The following is a 21,782-nucleotide window of genomic DNA, read 5'->3' on the forward strand; positions in this document are numbered from 1 at the left end:
AAAGGAGAGTCCAATTGTGTCGGTTGCGATGCCTGACCTTCCCAACACTGGACGGGAAGAGCTTGCGCCTCTTTTTTTCTTTGCGTCATGTGCTGTTTGGGGAGTATTTTTTGGAAGGGCCATCCTGCGTGACACTGCAGTGCCACTCCTAGATGGGCCAGGTGTTTGTGTCGGCCACTAGGGTCGCTAATCTTACTCACACAGCTACCTCATTGCGCCTCTTTTTTTCTTTGCGTCATGTGCTGATTGGGGAGGGTTTTTTGGAAGGGACATCCTGCGTGACACTGCAGTGCCACTCCTAAATGGGCCCGGTGTTTGTGTCGGCCACTAGGGTCGCTTATCTTACTCACACAGTCAGCTACCTCATTGCGCCTCTTTTTTTCTTTGCGTCATGTGCTGTTTGGGGAGGGTTTTTTGGAAGGGACATCCTGCGTGACACTGCAGTGCCACTCCTAGATGGGCCAGGTGTTTGTGTCGGCCACTAGGGTCGCTTAGCTTAGTCATCCAGCGACCTCGGTGCAAATTTTAGGACTAAAAATAATATTGTGAGGTGTGAGGTATTCAGAATAGACTGAAAATGAGTGGAAATTATGGTTTTTGAGGTTAATAATAATATGGGATCAAAATGACCCCCAAATTCTATGATTTAAGCTGTTTTTTAGGGTTTTTTGAAAAAAACACCCGAATCCAAAACACACCCGAATCCGACAAAAAAAATTCGGTGAGGTTTTGCCAAAACGCGGTCGAACCCAAAACACGGCCGCGGAACCGAACCCAAAACCAAAACACAAAACCCGAAAAATTTCAGGCGCTCATCTCTACCAGAATCACCTAATTCTCAGCCATTATAAAATACATAGGTTCTAGCTACCTGCAGGACGCGGTCCTATATAGGATTACTCTAGACTTATTGTGATCAATGAATGGCAGACAACGCCTCATGAAGTTCTTATATTCAGGACTTGAGTGGGTGAGGTTACCATGGCGGGATCTGCCAAGTCTACGGCAGTTCAGGGGTAACGCAAAATGCCACTGACGCCAAAGAGTAATTGTACAAGGGGGGGGGGGGGAATGTGTTATTATTGTTAAAACTACGACATATTCAGCAACTTGTAATCGCTACGCTTGCCGAAACAGAAGTATGGTCGCCTCAACTTTTAATCCACTACCGATTGGCTGAATGAATGGCCCACGTACCTTGTTTTAGTAAACTGGCTCGATATCTTCCTTCTAGCGTACAGTTCCAACGTTCAAAGTGGAATTGATACTCGCACTCCTGGGCGCTCATGCTGATGGCTTCCATGAGGGTCTCCGCCACTCCGGGGTCTCGTCGACACATCCTACGCTGCTTCTTCTCAAGCTTTAGTCGGTCACAGATTTTGTAATGGGCCTTCTCTGCAGCTCCCTCCGTTTCTGAGGTCAGAGGGAGAATTGTCAATGGTTCGTTCCCTGTCAGCCTGAAAAAGAGAAAACAAAGCGGAAATGAGTGGAATACGTGGACGCCCAACTCCGGCCAATGTTTCGTCACTTTAAATAAAAAAAAAAAGTCATTTCAGGACTAAGGCTTGGTGAAGTTATTACACTGCAACTCCCAAAAGGACTATAGATACCAACCAACTTCTCATCAGGGATTGTAGAAATCCTGCAGTTTGTTTTCACACTTTAAACAGCACCAACCTGGCTACAATGCCAATCACTAACAGAAAGTATTCTTATTTATTTTGGAATTAACACTTATTCCCCTAATCATTAACACAGTCTGATCATCAGTTAGTCAGTCTAGGCTTCTGCCCAGAACCCAGTAGGGCATGGATTGCGCTGACCAAACCAGCATTGTACCTACGGTCCCATGGGAGCTTACTCATTTCCGAGTCTATCAGAACTCACTGTCTCACAGGGCCGTCTTTCATATGGGCTCAAAGGGCAGTTGCCCAAGGGCCCCAGGAGTATAAGGGTCATAGGCCGATATCTGAGGGTCTCCTTTTTCCAAGGGTACCAGATTTTTGAAAATCGGCCCTGGGGAACCGGAGCTATCTGACTTCATAGCACTGGTCCCCATCCGAGCCTGTTAATTACTCTTCCCAGCCAGATATCTCGGGTTCTGTCTTACTTAGAGTTTATTTGAGGGTATAATCCAAAAGCTGGGACTCTCCCCTTTCAGTGGACACTGGCAGCTTGTCTCTACTATGCCCAGAACCAGAGATATCAGCCTTCTAGCTGATATCCCCTGCTCCAGCTCCACACATCTGGTATGCAGTTTTATATATTTGTCGGTGGATTGCGCTGGCTCCTGAACTCTGATCCCTAAGTCACCAGTATCTCCTGACAGGTGTCCCCAGTACCTCCTGACAGGTGTCCCCAGTATCTCCTGACAGGTGTCCCCAGTACCTCCTGACAGGTGTCCCCAGTATCTCCTGACAGGTGTCCCCAGTATCTCCTGACAGGTGTCCTCAGTACTTCCTGAAAGGTGTCCCCAGTACCTCCTAAAAGGTGTCCCCAGTATCTCCTGACAGGTGTCCCCAGTATCTCCTGACAGGTGTCCCCAGTATCTCCAGAAAGGTGTCCCCAGTATCTCCTCACAGGTGTCCTCAGTACTTCCTGAAAGGTGTCCCCAGTACCTCCTAAAAGGTGTCCCCAGTATCTCCTGACAGGTGTCCCCAGTATCTCCTGACAGGTGTCCCCAGTATCTCCAGAAAGGTGTCCCCACTAACTCCTGAATGGTGTCCCCAGTATCTCCTGAAAGGTGTCCCCAGTATCTCCTGACAGGTGTCCTCAGTACTTCCTGAAAGGTGTCCCCAGTACCTCCTAAAAGGTGTTCCCAGTAAATCCTGAAAGGTGTCCCCAGTATCTCCTGAAAGGTGTCCTCAGTACTTCCTGAGGTGTCCCCAGTATCTCCTGAAAGGTGTCCCCAGTACGTCCTGAAAGGTGTCCCCAGTATCTCCTGAAAGGTGTCCCCAGTATCTCCTGATAGGTGTCCCCAGTACCTCCTAAAAGGTGTTCCCAGTAAATCCTGAAAGGTGTCCCCAGTATCTCCTGAAAATGTGTCCCCAGTACCTCCTGAAAGGTGTCCCCAGTACCTCCTAACAGGTGTCCCCAGTATCTCCTGAAAATGTGTCCCCAGTACCTCCTGAAAGGTGTCCCCAGTATCTCCAGAAAGGTGTTCCCAGTACCTCATGAAAGGTGTCCCCAGTACCTCCTAAAAGGTGTCCCCAGTAAATCCTGAAAGATGTCCCCAGTATCTCCTGAAAGGTGTCCCCAGTAAATCCTGAAAGGTGTCCCCAGTACCTCCTAACAGGTGTCCCCAGTAAATCCTGAAAGGTGTCCCCAGTATCTCCTGAAAGGTGTCCCCAGTACCTCCTGACAGGTGGGACTCTCTAGTCTATTATCCCATTGAAATCTAAGAAATGTATTTCCAGGAACTGGAGATATCTGCAGTCAAGCAAGCATCCCGCCCACCAGAAAATTATAAATATAAAGCCCACTGCACCCCTCCCGTGCGTATTAAACACCCCCCATCACCCTGGAAGTCATGTACTCTTCATTCAGCCCAATAACTTCTTCTACAGTTTAGTGTTCTCCCTTCCACCCCATCTCCCACCATCTGTGCAGCAAAGGAGTAATTAGCAGAAATTACTGCTCCAGGTCCTACATGCTGAGCGGAAGATAGACCACCCCCTACCGCGCGCTGGAGGATGGGTAGGGGGCCCCAGTGCACTGCATTACCAGGGGCCTACACTGCTGTTAAGACGGCCCTGCTGTCTCAGACTGGATTGCAAACTGCTGCAGATACCTATGGTATTTATAGTAATATACCCCAGTCATGCAGCCTGCTGGTGGCATGTTACTCTCATTCATGGGAGTCCCATGATCTGCTGGATGGGGAAAGGGTGTGTGTTCCAAAACAATAATGAAAAAAAAAAGAGATGTATTCAAATGCAATAGACCGAGGCATTCAAGAGAGAAGCAACTGGAAGTGAAGATCTAGGACAGTGGTTCTCAAACTCGGTCCTCAGGACCCCACACAGTGCATGTTTTGCAGGTAACCCAGCAGGTGCACAGGTGTATTAATTACTCACTGACACATTTTAAAAGGTCCACAGGTGGAGCTAATTATTTCAATTGCGATTTTGTGAGGAGACCTGCAAAACATGCACCGTGTGGGCTCCTGAGGACCGAGTTTGAGAACCTGTGATCTAGGAGAACCCGCATTTTTATTCCAAATACAAGGACACAGTTCAATGCATTTAATTATCAAGCCGGGAACCACAAACTATCTCATTGTCACGCTGCTAATTAAGGGAACAATTTTATTATTATAAAATTTGTCTGCAGTCATATTACAGCGCTCGCCGCTCAATAGCCGGCAGAGTATGAGAGCTGAGCAAGCCTCCACCCCTGACTGAGCTGAGGTCGCCTCGCTGACTCCACCATTGCTTGGCCGGTGTAATATTGCTCCTATTCCTAATGAAGCCTTACCGGAGGCTGGCTGGGTCCACACACAGACCCACTGTTTCCCTGGCACACTGACAAAAGGGCATTTCTGCAACTGGCAACCGCTCAACCATCTTGGAAACAGCGGCGAGCCTGTGTCACGGTATCAGTGCTTACAAACCAAGCATGCCAGACAGAAGAAATAGGACATAAAAAAAAAAAACACATAATGATTACAATGAAAGATATCGCAACGCAGAAGACGTGTCGTCTGCAGCCAGTTGTACAGTCAACATTTCGGGGAAGAATCATAACGAATCTCCTGGAACCAAGCCCGTAATTTCTGATAGTATACTTCATGTGCTTTTATCATGACACTTTAAATCAAAGTATTCCATCTTATCAGCTGTTAGCAGGGTATTAGGTGTATGGGGGGATGGTTTCCAAAACCCCCTCTGCCTGCTCAGCCCCTGTCTGAAGGTGTAATACAGAGCTGATGGGCGACATGAAGGCCTGAAGAAGCTTCCTCGCTTTCATATATGTCCAGACATAGGTCACGTGTCTGATAAATACTGTGGGAAACAACTTTATCTTACTCTCTCTGTGCCGTGTTATATCTCAGAGCTGCAGGGGAAATAACATCTCCGATTTATAAATATTATAACGTTTTATGCATGTAGATATCAAATGGAAAATTGCTGCAAATGTGACTTAGCTATAAACTCTCAGCACACAGGCCTCCCTGCCATGCAAATGTGATATAATGTTATCAGTGGCGGAACTAGCGAGCAGTGGACCCAGGTGTGACAAAATGCTTTGGGCCCCCCATCCCATCCAAGTCCACCCCCTCACCCCTGGAGAGGATCTGGTGAGGGGGACCTGCTCAGGGCCAGAGAAATGGATACCTGGCAACAGTGCCGTAACTAGACATTTTAGCACTGTGTGCAAGAAACGGCATCGGAGCCCCACCCTGCATGCAAAACAGGGGCAGTGCGCGCCGTAGGCGTGCGTAAAAATACATAAGGGCGTGGCTTCGTGGGGAAGGGGTGTGGCCACACAATAATACCAATTCATAAAACGGTGCATAGTAGTCTCCATTATTCAAATTACGCCGCACAGTAGCACCACTACACCAGGTAGAGACCCTTTTACACCTTACGGCGGACAGATTCCTCTTTTTACACATTGCAGCAGACAGCGTCCCCTTTTTACACATTAAGGCAGACAGCATCCCCCTTTTTACACATAACGGCAGACAGCGTCCCCCTTTTAACACATAACGGCAAACAGCGTCCCCCTTTTTACACATAACGGCAGACAGCGTCCTCTTTTTACACATTACAGCAGACAGCGTGCCCTTGTTACACATTACGGCAGACAGCGTCCCCTTTTTACACATTACGGCAGACAGCGTCCCCTCTTTTACACATTACGGCAAACAGCGTCCCCTTTTTTACACATTACGGCAGACAGCGTGCCCTTTTTACACATAACGGCAGACAGCGTCCGCTTTTTACACATTACGGCAGACAGCGTGCCCTTGTTACACATTACGGCAAACAGCGTCCCCTTGCCCACAGCACACAGCGGCATGTAATGAGTCAGTTTGACTCATTACATGCTTTGGGCCCCTGGACAGTGGCGGGCCCCAGTGCAACGCACTGGTTGCACTGGCGGTAGTTCTGCCTCTGAATGTTATATATTATAATAACTGCATTATAGGGGCCTTACGTACTAGCCTGTGACATGCAGGCACCGACAGAATTCCGGCGAGTTACCCCGTATTCATAAAGCGGCAATAGTCCTGCCTTTCAGACTGCTGCTGCTTTAATAATACAGGCTAACTCGCCAGAATCGCGCCCATGGCTGCATCACGCAGACTATTACATAAACCCCATAATATCAGACTTGCGACTGTCCAATTATAATTATGTTGTGTGTCCCTGACTATACATTTAAGGTGTCTATTCATGAAGCAGTGATAAGAGTGGAGAAGTGAGCCAGTGGAGAAGTCATCCATGGCAACCAATCAGCTGCTACGTATAATTTTATAGAATTCACTTTATAAATGTTACCTCAAAACTGATTTGTTGCCATGGGCAACTTCTCCACTGGCTCACTTCTCCACACTTTACACCGATTCATAAATAGACCCCAGAGTCTTGATCACGTGTATTTTTTTTTATTCCATAATTTGCTATTTTTACCAAAATCAATACATTATGCTTTTGTGATTACTATATTTCCGTTCTGATGGCTCAGTGTACACAAACTTTGTGTCATGATCAAAATTATTACAAACATTGTAAAAAAAAATGACCTTCAGGCTACAGTATGTGTACAGAGTGTAGATGAACATGCATTTTGTGTGTTTAGGCCTGGGTCCCATCCCCAAAATATCTCATTATGGTATGAAAATATTCCAAAATACTGAAAAATCCAAAATCCAAAATTGTTCTGGGAGACTCAACCTGTATATACATATAATACTGTATTCAGTGTCTGTGTCTTCCATCATCACAGACAGAGCATACCTCCCAACTTTTCATTGCGGATATGCAGGAACCTCTCATGGCGTAGCCAGGGTGGGGGTGGTGGCCTCTGGTGGTAGGGGCATGTCATCTGCTGAGTGGGCGTCGCTTCACGGCACAGACCCTTTTTTTTTTTGTGGGCGTGCCCAGCACTCCCCGAGTAGCTGGACCGCCCCCAGTTCACCTCCATATACTGTATAGAGACCCTGCGCGTGTGCACGGCATCTATTCAGACATTACTCGCTGTTTTGCAGAGCAGCTGGTGATCAACTGATCCTCCAACTGTGTCCCAATAGCGGGACAGTTGGGAGATTTGGATAAAGAGGACTATGGAGGTCATTCCGACCCGATCGTTCGCTGCAGTTTATCGCAGCCCAGCGGTCGGATCTGCGCATGCGCCGGCCCCACAGTGCGCCAGCGCAAACTGGACGACCGAAGGCTGTTGTATTGTAGCGATCGCCTCTGCCTGATTGACAGGCAGAGGCGGTCGCTGGGTGGGAGGGGGCTGGACGGCGGTGCGGTCCGGCCAACGCAGGCGTGGCCGGACCGCTGGGGGGGCGGGCCGCGGCGGCTGCGTGACTTCACACGCAGCCGCTGCGACCCGGGCAGCAAGGAGGTTCTCCCGGCCAGCCGCAGGAGCTGCGCTGGCCGGGAGTTACTCCTGAAATGCAAAAGCGTCGCTGCTGTGCGATGCTTATGCATTTCTGCGAGGGGGGGAGGGATTGACATGCGGGGTAGACTAGCCCTGTGCTGGGCGTCCCTCCGCATGTCTGAGTGCCTGATCGTAGCTGTGATAAATTTAGCAGAGCTACAATCAACTTGGAATGACCCCCTATGTACTAAGCTTTGGAGATGAAGCGGAGAGAGATAAAGTACCAGCCAATCAGCTCCTCACTGCCATGTTACAGGCTGCGTTGTAAAAATGACAGGAGCTGGTTGATTGGTGAATCTCTCTCCAAGGCTTAGGAGAGGGGGGGGGTCATTCCGAGTTGTTCGCTCGTTGCCGATTTTCACAACGGAGCGATTAAGGCAAAAATGCGCATGGTACGCAGCGCGCATGCGGTAAGTATCTTAGCACAAAACTTAGTAGATTTACTCACGTCCGAACGAAGAATTTTCATCGTTGAAGTGATCGTAGTGTGATTGACAGGAAGTGGGTGTTTCTGGGCGGAAATTGGCCGTTTTCTGGGAGTGTGCAGAAAAATGCAGGCGTGTCAGGATAAAACGCGGGAGTGTCTGGAGAAACGGGGGAGTGGCTGGCCGAACGTAGGGCGTGTGTGTGACGTCAAACCAGGAACGAAACGGCCTGAGCTGATCTCAATGTAGGAGTAAGTCTGGAGCTACTCAGAAACTGCTAAGAAATTTCTATTCGCAATTCTGCTAATCTTTCGTTCGCTTTTCTGCTAAGCCAAGATACACTCCCAGAGGGCGGCGGCCTAGCGTGTGCAATGCTGCTAAAATCTGCTAGCGAGCGAACAACTCAGAATCGCCACCATGGTCTCACAAGCAGGCAGGAGGCAGCCATTCTTGGTAAGCTTAGGCCACACTATTACAGATCATTCAAAGGAGTATTTACAGTGTCTTCAGTATCTTTAGCGGTAGTGATAGTGATAAGTCTGTGTATCACATTTGGGGGCCTATTTATTAAACCCTCAGAAAAGTATCACTCCTTATGTAAATGATCCTGCCCAGGGCTTACACTATCACGTTACTTCCAGATTCAGACCTGGCTGTAATGATGCACACGTGCTGGTGAACAGCCTTTAATCGGTGGACTGGCTGCATTTTTTAGCATGATACAGTGGAACCTTGCTCTGGGTGATGTATGATTGCATTAGATACCTCAGTTGCTGTGTGTGATGTGTCCGTTAGGGGGCGCTGCAGGCGGACCAAACTGTTCTAGAAAATCTCCGCACAGATTCAACAAGATGCAAGAAGAAGAGTAACCTCCGTCCCTGTGAGTACTCTCCTTACCCGTACTACAGGTCAGTGTGATAAATAAGTAAGACACAGAGGGGCAGATTTATTAAACCTGGTGAAGTGATAAAGTGGAAGGTGATAAAGCACCAGCCAATCAGCTCCTAACTGTCATTTTTTAAGCTGGTTGGCTGGTACTTTATCACCTTCCACTTTATTACTTCACCAGGAGCGGGTACTCTTTACTCTGGCACGGCCGGGCTGTCCTTCCTCATCAATTCACCAGATTAGTGACTAAATTCCTAAACTGAGGGGGGATTCCAGGGCCAAAGCATTTTGTACAAGATAGAAGGGGTCATGTTGGCGGGTCTGCAGATCGCCAGTTAGTGTAGCATGCGGTCCCACTAGCTGCACGAAACCCTGTAATATACATTGCCCTAACGAAAAGGAGAGTGCGACAGGTGAGGAGGATAAAATCACAGCTTTCTCGCCTATCAGCCTGGGAAAATACAAATAGAAAGAACCCTCACCTCTAAATGAACCGCACTACTTATCATCAGTCCGGATTCTCTAGATGGAGCACTAAGAGAATTCCCGAACGAGGAGAGACTGCCTGATGAAGGCTAACTCATTAGCGCTGGAGCGGTCTGCTGTACGGTACGCTTCATTTGTAAAGGGCTTTTCTCTCCACCACAGGGGACTACGCCAGATCAAGGGTAGGTGATGGCGACTAAATATTAACGGCTATATAAAGTATCAGCCCAAATATTATTTATTGTCAGGAAATGCGTGCATATGTATTAGAAAAAATTAAGAAATCACTTATACTATGTAATACCATAGTAAAGGGGAAGACTATTTTTTTTAAAGATGTGGGCGGGATGTATTAACATACATTGCCGCCCCTCGCCGGTTACCGCAGCGATGTTGATCGCATATGTACTAACATATGCGATCAACATCGCAATGCGGTGATGGAGGCCCCCCGCGATACCTGTTAGGTGGTCTGTGGGGGGTCTCCGTCACCTCCCAGGGGTCCCCACACTGGCTAGACGCCGGGAAGCAGCAGCAGGCTGCCCCCGGCGCCTCATCCTCCCCCCTGCAGCCGGAAGGACCTCCGGCTGCGTTGCTAGGGGGAGGAGAAGACTACCTTCCAGGTCCAGGGCAGCCTGGAGAAAGGTAAGCCGGTGGGGAGGGGTCTGCGGCGGTGTTGGCGGGTTGTGGCGGTCAGGGAAAAGAAGCCCATAGGCTTCTATAGGGTATCTCCACCCAGAGATGGTGGTAGGGTGTTAGTAATTATGAAAATGCGGTAAAGCCCCCGTTTTCGGGGGTTTTACCGCATTTTTGCTTTAGTACATCCCGCCCACAGTCACATTTCCTATTTATTTTATTTTACTTTGGTAACCACCAGTCTGGGGTACCAAGAGGAGGCTCTTTAGCAATATCCCTGGGCATCCCGATGTGCACCGTGCGGGCTCCTCTTCCCTCCTGCCTAGAAGTTTGGAAGTTTCCCTAACATGCATGTGGTTTAGGGATTTATTAACCAGCAATAAGAGGGTAAAATCAGAGCCAGATTAAGCCTATGGGTGTCTGGGGCTCTTACAACATTGGGGCGGGGATGGGCAACTACCTCCACTCTTTCGGCCCTCCGTCTTCTGTTAGCACTGCCCCTACACATCATCCAGCCCAACCCTACTACGGGACTGCAAGTGTAATACTTTCCGTCAACGTGGAAACCCCCCCGAGATGGGGATTTTCTACTGCCTCCACTTCCTCCTCACATCACGTCACATGCAGCCCTATCCTCACTCACACATAACTCATCTCCTGATATACTCTGTGCTGCTGGGGACCCTGCTCCTCCCACTATATAACTCTCAGTCTGGGGCTTCCTGCTGCCTCCATTCCCCTCCTCACATCATGTCACTGCCCCTGTCACATGCAGCCCTGTCCTCACTGACACATCACTCATCTCCTGATATACTCTGTGCTGCTGGGGATCCTGCTCCTCCCACTATATAACTCTCAGTCTGTGACTTCCTGCTGCCTCCATTCCCTTCCTCACATCATGTCACTGCCCCTGTCACATGCAGCCCTGTCCTCACTGACACATCACTCATCTCCTGATATACTCTGTGCTGCAGGGGGACCCTGCTCCTACCACTATATAACTCTCAGTCTGTGGCTTCCTGCTGCCTCCATTCCCCTCCTCACATCATGTCACTGCCCCTGTCACATGCAGCCCTGTCCTCACTGACACATCACTCATCTCCTGATATACTCTTTGCTGCTGGGGACTCTGCTCCTCCCACTATATAACTCTCAGTCTGTGGCTTCCTGCTGCCTTCATTCCCCTTCTCACATCATGTCACTGCCCCTGTCACATGCAGCCCCGTCCTCACTGACATCGCTCATCTCCTGATATACTCTGTGCTGCTGGGGACCCTGCTCCTCCCACTATATAACTCTCAGTATGTGGCTTCCTGCTGCCTCTATTCCCCTCCTCAGATCATGTCACTGCCCCTGTCACATGCAGTCCTGTCCTCACTGACACATCACTCGTCTCCTGATATACTCTGTGCTGCTGGGGGACCCTGCTTCTTCCACTATGTAACTCTCAGTCTGTGGCTTCCTGCTGCCTCCATTCCCCTCCTCACATCATGTCACTGCCCCCTGTCACATGCAGCCCTGTCCTCACTGACACATCACTCATCTCCTGATATACTCTGTGCTGCTGGGGACCCTGCTCCTCCCACTATATAACTCTCAGTCTGTGACTTCCTGCTGCCTCCATTCCCTTCCTCACATCATGTCACTGCCCCTGTCACATGCAGCCCTGTCCTCACTGACACATCACTCATCTCCTGATATACTCTGTGCTGCTGGGGGACCCTGCTCCTACCACTATATAACTCTCAGTCTGTGGCTTCCTGCTGCCTCCATTCCCCTCCTCACATCATGTCACTGCCCCTGTCACATGCAGCCCTGTCCTCACTGACACATCACTCATCTCCTGATATACTCTGTGCTGCTGGGGACCCTGCGCCTTCCTCTATATAACTCTCAGCCTGTGGCTTCCTGCTGCCTCCATTCCCCTCCTCACATCATGTCACTGCCCTGTCACATGCACCCTGTCCTCACTGACACATCACTCATCTCCTGGTATACTCTGTGCTGCTGGGGACCCTGCTCCTCCCACTATATAAATCTCAGGGCGGGATGTACTAAAGCGAAAATGCGGTAAAACACCCGTTTTACCGCATTTTCATATGTACTAACCCCCGACCGCTGGGTTTTCGCCCCATAGGGTATCGCCATCTTTTTATGGCGATACCCTATAGAAGCCTATGGGATCATTACCGCTGCATCCCGCCGCCGCTCCCCCCTGCGCCGCTCACGACGACCCTTCTCCCCCCGGCATACCTGTGTGTCATTGAGCTGCTGCGGCCCTCCTCCTCCTTCTCCCCCGCAGCACAGCCTTATCTCCTTCGGGCTGCAGGGGGGAGGAGGAGGAGCCCGGGGACTCCCTGCACACGTCACCTCCCGGGTCTGGGAGGTGACGGAGACCCGTGCTGACCCCCGCCGACCCCTGCACACATCATCGCGGGGGCCTTGTATACCGCATTGCGATACTAATTGCATATGTTAGTACATATGCGATTAGTATCACTGCGGTAGGCGGCGAGGGACAGCGATGACATATAGTACATCCCGCTTTCAGTCTGTGGCTTCTTGCTGCCTCCATTCCCCTCCTCACATCATGTCACTGCCCCTGTCACATGCAGCCCTGTCCTCACTGACACATCACTAATCTCCTGATATACTCTGTGCTGCTGGGCACCCTGCTCCTCCCACTATATAACTCTCAGTCTGTGGCTTCCTGCTAGCTCCATTCCCCTCCTCACATCATGTCACTGCCCCTGTCACATGCAGCCCTGTCCTCACTGACACATCCCTCATCTCCTGATATACTCTGTGCTGCTGGGGACCCTGCTCCTCCCACTATATAAATCTCAGTCTGTGGCTTCTTGCTGCCTCCATTCCCCTCCTCACATCATGTCACTGCCCCTGTCACATGCAACCCTGTCCTCACTGACACATCCCTTATCTCCTGATATACTCTGTGCTGCTGGGGATCCTGCTTCTCCCACTATATAACTCTCAGTCTCTAGCTTCCTGCTGCCTCCATTCCCCTCCTCACATCATGTCACTGCCCCTGTCACATGCAGCCCTGTCCTCACTGACACACCACTCATCTCCTGATATACTCTGTGCTGCTGGGGACCCTGCTCCTACCACTATATAACTCTCAGTCTGTTGCTTCCTGCTGCCTCCATTCCCCTCCTCACATCATGTCACTGCCCCTGTCACATGCAGCCCTGTCCTCACTGACACATCACTCATCTCCTGATATACTCTGTGCTGCTGGGGATCCTGCTTCTCCCACTATATAACTCTCAGTGTGTGGCTTCCTGCTGCCTCCATTCCCCTCCTCACATCATGTCACTGCCCCTGTCACATGCAGCCCTGTCCTCACTGACACATCACTCATCTCCTGATATACTCTGTGCTGCTGGGGACCCTGCTCCCCCCACTATATAACTCTCAGTCTGTGGCTTCCTACTGCCTCCATTCCCTCCTCACATCATGTCACTGCCTCTGTCACATGCAGCCCTGTCCTCACTGACACATCACTCATCTCCTGATATACTCTGTGCTGCTGGGGACCCTGCTCCTCCCACTATATAACTCTCAGTCTGTGGCTTCCTGCTGCCTCCATTCCCCTCCTCACATCATGTCACTGCCCCTGTCACATGCAGCCCTGTCCTCACTGACACATCACCCATCTCCTGATATACTCTGTGCTGCTGGGGACCCTGCTCCTCCCACTATATAACTCTCAGTCTGTGGCTCCTGCTGCCTCCATTCCCCTCCTCACATCATGTCACTGCCCCTGTCACATGCAGCCCTGTCCTCACTGACACATCACCCATCTCCTGATATACTCTGTGCTGCTGGGGACCCTGCTCCTCCCACTATATAACTCTCAGTCTGTGGCTTCCTGCTGCCTCCATTCCTCTACTCACATCATGTCACTGCCCCTGTCACATGCAGCCCTGTCCTCACTGACACATCACTCATCTCCTGATATACTCTGTGCTGCTGGGGGACCCTGCTCCTCCCACTATATAACTCTCAGTCTGTGGCTTCCTGCTGCCTCCTTTCCCCTCCTCACATCATGTCACTGCCCCTGTCACATGCAGCCCTGTCCTCACTGACACATCACTCATCTCCTGATATACTCTGTGCTGCTGGGGACCCTGCTCCTCCCACTATATAACTCTCAGTCTGTGGCTTCCTGCTGCCTCCATTCCCCTCCTCACATCATGTCACTGCCCCTGTCACATGCAGCCCTGTCCTCACTGACACATCCCTCTTCTCCTGACATACTCTGTGCTGCAGCTACATAACCATGTAACTGAAACCAGGAGAATGACTGCTGACTACATGTTGCTGCTGGGAGCTGCCCGTTGGCCGGGAGCTGAGGATAAAGCCTGGATGGAGGCGGTGTGGGGAGCCTACGTGGAAAGCCGTGTCCATCTCTCTATTATTGCTGCGCTGTGAGAGGAGAACACAGCGGAGGTGAGTGATGTAAAATTCCACAGTTACACCATGACAGCTCTGCTGAAATATTGCATTCCTCAGGCTCCAAACTTGGCTTTCGCTGCCTTTTTCTGTTTAAAATGAGCCTTTTTCTAACAAATCTGACTTAATCCTTACATGACTGAGCGAGCCCTGCCAGCCATTCCGCCGCAGCAAGACTCTCCTCTGTCCGGCTGGCGCAGGAACCTTCGCTGGGTCAAGAGTTCAGTCTCCTAACGTTCGGATTGCTACCTACAGATGGCACAGTCAGAAATGTTGTGGCAAAAACGCAATGTTATTTATTTATGGCGCCCACACAGTACACATCGCGGAGATTATTTCAGTCACTCACGTCTGCGCAGCAGAGCTCACACTCTATTCTGCACCACGCAGACACACGCTTGGCAGTGTTGTATTGCAAACGCTGGCACACACCATTCCGCCCGTCGTACCACCTGTCTATAAGCGTAAGTGCCACGCTACAGAGACATCACCCGCTGCACCTGCCGGTGAGAAATAAAGAGACGTACAATATAAACGTGAATACAAAGCGCCCGGGGAAGAAGTCATCAGATTCCGGAGAGAGCTCGCATTCCTGCCGCGGAGACCGATGGAAAACATATGAGGGAGGGGGGCATGAGAACAGCGGAAGATAAATGGAGATGCATTCATACGGTCCACGATTACAATGTCAACATTAATGAAATTGAACGAGTCGGCACCTGCAGAATGTCGACATGTGAAACGTCCTTATTCTGCATAGGCGAATGGTCGTGGCACAGATGTCTGGAGGCGTGCCCAGCTCTGCCAATCTCTCTCCTCCCATAAAATTATTTATGCATTCACGCCAGGCCAACTCCCAGTCACTGCCCAGGAGCAATGGGGTGGGATGTCCAACTGGGGTATTATTAGTTCATTTGCCTCTATAGCTCTGTCACCTGCGCTCCCGAAGGCAACAACGCCATTGTGCCTACGCACTGTAGTACGCAAAAGTGGGGATTTCCGATTAATTTGCACAGCGCTCACCTCCGCCCATCCCTCAGTCAGGCCCGTGAAGAGGTCTTCCATTATCTGAAGGATTGGCTTAGAGTGGGAGTAAGAAATGTGACAAACTGTTGCCATTAGCAACCTGTAAAATGCTTCCCAGTCAATGTGTGACCTGCAATCTGCTTCTTAGCGTCACTTGTCTATCATTAGGAAAAGTCATATCTTGTGACGCAACAGAACTCTGTAGTACTCTGCGACGGCGAACCGCATTATACTGGATCATGGGGAATAACAGACGCATTGAAGAACCTTGAAGAAAATCAGCTCAGCGGCCCAGTAAGTTCCTATATTCAGGCGAGTCATTGCTGGTAATTCCCGGGCCGGGTACTACTGTGTGAGAGCCAGGCAATTCCTTGTGTTAACATCCATTCCTGCAGCCTCAGCCAGTTCTTACACACAATACTGCTATAGTAATCCGCTGATACATGATTGAGAAAGCTCAGGATTGTTACAAGGGGGGGGGGTAACCATTCCCTGTATGTTTCACAGAGTTCTCTGCTCTCTGCCAAGGCGATACCGGTTCCCGGAGCTGTAGTGTACGTTTACACCCACTGTCTGCCCTGAGGGTGCCAGGCCTGGAGGAATGCACCAGTAGCCCAGTTGGCAGCAGCTGCCTAATAGACTCGTTTATGCGATCAGTGTGCAGGTAACAGACACATATATTGTAGCGTTACAGACCCTATAGAGCGTTCACCATCTCTGCGTCCTAGATTAAAGGAAACACTATCAACCGATACTCAAACTTTTATTAAAAAAAATATTATTTTTTTGGGGTGAAGGTGGGGTAAGTAGGGGGGTCACAGGCAATCAAACAAAACCAGGGTATGGGTTGGAATTAAATGAGAGAAAGTCAATGGGCCCTACCTAAAATTTTGCTAGGAGTTCATCAATGCAATGTTCCTCCTCTATTTCCCTTCTGTGCAGAAGGTCTTGGGCAACGTGACCCGTCATACAGAAGACAGAGGCTCTGAAGCGACGGACTATAAAACGCGTCAGGCGACTGACCACAAGTAGCATTTGGGGGCATATTCTTGTTAGCACTCGACTCGAATCTTAAACGCTGCTCCAACCAATCAGCTCCTGTCAGTTTCCAAACACATGACAATTAGGAGCTGATTGGTTGGGGCAACATTTAAGATTAGTGTCGAGTGATAACGAGAATATCACGTGTTGTTAAATCTTCCCCTTGACGTCTTATTTTATATCTCACTTTATCTCTTTCCAAACTTTGATAAAGCTAGCCCATCATTTTATTTCGAAGTACTATACACAGCAGTAACTTATACAGTATATGTATAGTGATGGATGTTAGTGATACGACCCACCGTCCCAACATTCAGGATTTTTATTCTCTTGGGAGGTGCACCCATCCTTTTGTAGCAGGCTGGTTCCGCACATATCTGCAGCTGGAGACCGTAGTCAGTAGCGGATCTTGCAATGGGCACGCAGGATTTTTGCCTGGGGCACCACCTTCCGGAGGGCGCTGCCGGCGTCCGGAGGGTGCTGCCACCATGGCAAGATCCGCTACTGGTGTTGCTCGGTGCTGTTTAGATGCCCGGTGCTGTGCGGTGCGCGTTGAAGTCAATGCGCATCGCACTGCATTGTGGGAGCGGCACATAGACGCTAGAGGACATAATTGACCTCTAGTGTCTATGACCTCTAGTGTCTATGCGGTGCTATGGGAGAGACGTCATGACGTCTCTCCCATAGATCCGAAGAGCGGCGCCGGCGGCCGGAGACGGAGGGCAGCAGCAGCGGAAGGGAAACAGGAGCGGGGATTGTAAGTATTAATTTATTTTTTATTTTCTACTCTACAGGGGGCAATACTACTGGGGGCAATACTACTGGGGGCACAGTACTAGGTGCAATACTACTGTGGGCACAGCTACAGGGGGCATAACTGACCACGCCCTTTCTCCATGAAGCCACGCCCCTATTTTTACGCCCAGGGCGCCAGAAGGTCTAGATCCAGCCCTGACCGTAGTAATGCTGTGGGGTTTCCAATGGAGGAACGAGGCTTGAGGTCAACATAGCCCCCTACTTGAGGGCAAGGGCTAGATTTAGCAAAAAGTCCAACATTGGCCATTATCAGAGATACAGGGCGAACGTTTCCCTAAGAGGTTAAGTGCTCTGCATTTCGGACATTTGGTCAGTCCGCCCCCCCCCCCCCCCTTCCCGGGCTACGCAGTTCCTGTCTAAGAATAGGCTGATATCATGAAATAATTCTTACAGAAACCCAAGACAGATGTGTAAGACCCACCACACCCAGGGAGGGCCTCTTGGCATGATGTATACAAAGGAGGCACGGAGTGTTTAACTTCGGACACGTGTGGTTTTAGAACATAAGCAGATTCTGCAAAATATGTGCAGCGCTTTACTGAGCCCTGGAAAATAGCTCTGACACACAAAAAAAAGGGATTGTGTGAAACAATAAAGAATTTGAGGAAATGTTAAGAATTTTGCTGGCTGTAATGTTCATTAAAATATTCTTTCTATCCCGGCAGCGTTCTCCAGCGCGGACAGAACAGTTTTATCCACTCAAAGCCAAGTCTGTAAATGGATCTCAGTGCTAAAATGTCTTGCGCCATCTGATTTGTCACACGCTCATTGCCCAATTACCAGTCTAGCAGGCGTAAATATACGTTTATATTCTACACATTTGCCATCACAGATTAAGCCAGTTGCTGCATGTATTCATTAGTGGGCCCACATTGCAGTTCCCGCTTTGGGGGAAGTGTTTCAAACATGGTGCAGACGAAAATGGTGAAGTTACTCAAAGCAAACAAATATGCAAATCCACGGCTGTATACAAAGATCCAGCATCTATCAGATCAGCGGATTATCGATGGCCACTGGAAGTCAAACCCCAGAGTCCTTGTAACTGGATATGGGAGGCTCAGTCACGTCCCCAAAATGGTTGCAGCTGGGATAGTATTGGGTTTGCTCCCTATTTCTCATTATATAAGCACCACCATAGCAGTGTGAGCAAGCATATTACATGCACTGGAATCGCAGAGCTCATTGTTGTACATCAGTTTGATGCACGTTTCACAGTACGGCAGTGTGACGCGCGTTTCACTATATTATTCAATATGTTTTTACCAGAAGAAAAGCAAAGGAGCCGTCATGCACAATTCCACGCAGTGAAATACAAAGTATCCCATGTAAATAATGCACTATTATTATCCATGCAAATTACATGGTTGTCAAAGTCACATTTACAGTACATACGTTTCTGCAAAATTTCAAAAGTGGACTGAATTCCAATCAAATCTCCCTGAACGCGTTTCCATCAGCAGTTGATCAGGTTTTTTCGGATTTGCAGCGCACATTCTCAGATTGCCGTTCATGTTTGTCATTCGCGTTAAAATAAGTATTTTCACATTTTATATTGAAATAAATACATTTTAGCAATGTTTTTATATATATTTTTAATCTCAGTATTATCCTTGAAACCGTTCAAAGTTTGAGTTTGTGATGCGCAATTTAAAAAAAAAAAAACATTGCTACGGATTTGTACGCAGTTGCTTGGGTCTGCGAAGCCACCGGTTGGCATCTTACAGAAATCCAGGCATCTGTGACATTTGCATATTTTTGCACATCCGCCGCATACGGAATCTCCGCTGTGAATGCATTAGTACCTATTTCTGAATCAGGCCAACAAGCCGCTTCCCGAAACAATATGGATATTGGTTCGCTCCGCAAAAATGGCTGCACCCTCTGCGTGGAGGCGACAGGTGCTCTTTTATAGTCATTTCTATTTTAAGCCACGAGGCATTATTGAGCAGCGATTTCTCCGAGATTAGCTAATCATGTTCCCTGTCAGCGTCTTAATCACTCGCATAGAGAGATTAGCATGTAAGAGGTCTCGTGGCTTTGACTGGGATAAAACAGCAACACAGTCTTATTCTGCGAGATGCCTGTTGTAAAGTCGTCTGTCAGCGCTCCGAGTGCAATCACATCAGCAAAAACTTCAGAGCAAGTCGTAACACAACAAGACATCCAAGTTATGTATCCTATAGAAATATTGTGTCAATTAGCGAGGAGACAACGATTTTCTATAACCATAATAGTCATATAATGTCCTGCACCTTTATATTTAAGTGAAAGTGGCGCATTGTGGCAGAACTTGACTTTTATTTAGGGTCTAAAAGATACAGTAACTTCTTGTAAGAAATGAATGTTACCTACTGGGTTGATACAAATTTACTTTGATACCAAAAGAAAACATAGGGGGTCATTCCGAGTTGATCGCTAGCTGAAAATGTTCGCTGCGCAGCGATGAGGCAAAAAATAAGATTTTACTTACCGATAAATCTATTTCTCATAGTCCGTAGTGGATGCTGGGGACTCCGTCAGGACCATGGGGAATAGCGGCTCCGCAGGAGACAGGGCACAAAAGCAAGCTTTTAGGATCACATGGTGTGTACTGGCTCCTCCCCCTATGACCCTCCTCCAAGCCTCAGTTAGGTACTGTGCCCGGACGAGCGTACACAATAAGGAAGGATCTTGAATCCCGGGTAAGACTCATACCAGCCACACCAATCACACCGTACAACTTGTGATCTGAACCCAGTTAACAGTATGATAACAATGAAGTAGCCTCTAAAAAAGATGGCTCACAACAATAATAACCCGATTTTTTTGTAACAATAACTATGTACAAGTAATGCAGACAATCCGCACTTGGGATGGGCGCCCAGCATCCACTACGGACTATGAGAAATAGATTTATCGGTAAGTAAAATCTTATTTTCTCTAACGTCCTAGTGGATGCTGGGGACTCCGTCAGGACCATGGGGATTATACCAAAGCTCCCAAACGGGCGGGAGAGTGCGGATGACTCTGCAGCACCGAATGAGAGAACTCCAGGTCCTCCTCAGCCAGGGTATCAAATTTGTAGAATTTAGCAAACGTGTTTGCCCCTGACCAAGTTGCAGCTCGGCAAAGTTGTAAAGCCGAGACCCCTCGGGCAGCCGCCCAAGATGAGCCCACCTTCCTTGTGGAATGGGCATTTACAGATTTTGGCTGTGGCAGGCCTGCCACAGAATGTGCAAGCTGAATTGTACTACAAATCCAACGAGCAATAGTCTGCTTAGAAGCAGGAGCACCCAGCTTTTTGGGTGCCTACAATATAAACAGCAAGTCAGACTTTCTGACTCCAGCCGTCCTGGAATTATATATATATATATATTTTCAGGGCCCTGACAACGTCTAGCAACTTGGAGTCCTCCAAGTCCCTAGTAGCCGCAGGCACCACAATAGGTTGTTTCAGGTGAAACGCTGACACCACCTTAGGAAGAAACTGGGGACGAGTCCGCAGTTCTGCCCTGTCCCGAATGGAAAATCAAATATGGGCTTTTGTAAGACAAAGCCGCCAATTTTTACAATCGCCTGGCCGAGGCCAGGGCCAACAGCATGGTCACTTTCCATGTGAGATATTTCAAATCCACAGATTTGAGTGGTTCAAACCAATATGATTTGAGGAATCCCAACACTACGTTGAGATCCCACGGTGCCACTGGAGGCACACAAGGGCTGTATATGCAATACTCCCTTGACAAACATCTGGACTTCAGGAACTGAAGCCAATTCTTTCTGGAAGAAAATCTATAGGGCCGAAACTTGAACCTTAATGGACCCCAATTTGAGGCTCATAGACACTCCTGTTTGCAGGAAGTGCAGAAATCGACCTAGTTGAAATTTTTTCGTGGGGCCTTCCTGGCCTCACCCACGCAACATATTTTTACCACATGTGGTGATAACGTTGTGCGGTCACCTCCTTCCTGGCTTTGACCAGGGTAGGTATGACCTCTTCCGGAATGCCTTTTCCCTTAGGATCCGGCGTTCAAACCGCCATGCCGTCAAACGCAGTCGCGGTAAGTCTTGGAACAGACAAGGTCCCTGCTGGAGCAGGTCCTTTCTTAAAGGCCGATGCCACGGTTCCTCTTGGAACAGACATGGTACTTGCTGAAAGCAAATCCCTTCTTAGCTCCCGAGGCCATTAGTCCTCTGTGAGCATCTCTTGAAGTTCCGGTTACCAAGTCCCTCTTGGCCAATCCGGAGCCACGAGTATAGTTCTTACTCCTCTATGTCTTATAATTCTCAATACCTTGGTTATGAGAAGCAGAGGAGGGAACACATACACCGACTGTTACACCCACGGTGTTACCAGGACGTCCACAGCTATCGCCTGAAGGTCTCGTGACCTGG

The 21,782-nt window shown here is 49.0% G+C and overlaps 1 protein-coding gene across 1 annotated transcript in view; it reads right to left on the reverse strand.

Moving 5' to 3' along the window:
• Positions 1 to 21,782, reverse strand: part of WNT9A (Wnt family member 9A) — a 230,584-nt gene that overhangs the window by 50,281 nt on the left and 158,521 nt on the right. Inside the window, exon 2 of the mRNA XM_063924527.1 lies at positions 1,198 to 1,457. Within this exon, the coding sequence (XP_063780597.1) occupies positions 1,198 to 1,457 (260 nt within the window). The remainder of the gene's footprint in view (positions 1 to 1,197; positions 1,458 to 21,782) is intronic.

The sequence above is a fragment of the Pseudophryne corroboree genome, chromosome 5, assembly GCF_028390025.1.
Source record: "Pseudophryne corroboree isolate aPseCor3 chromosome 5, aPseCor3.hap2, whole genome shotgun sequence".
Lineage (NCBI taxonomy): Eukaryota > Metazoa > Chordata > Amphibia > Anura > Myobatrachidae > Pseudophryne > Pseudophryne corroboree.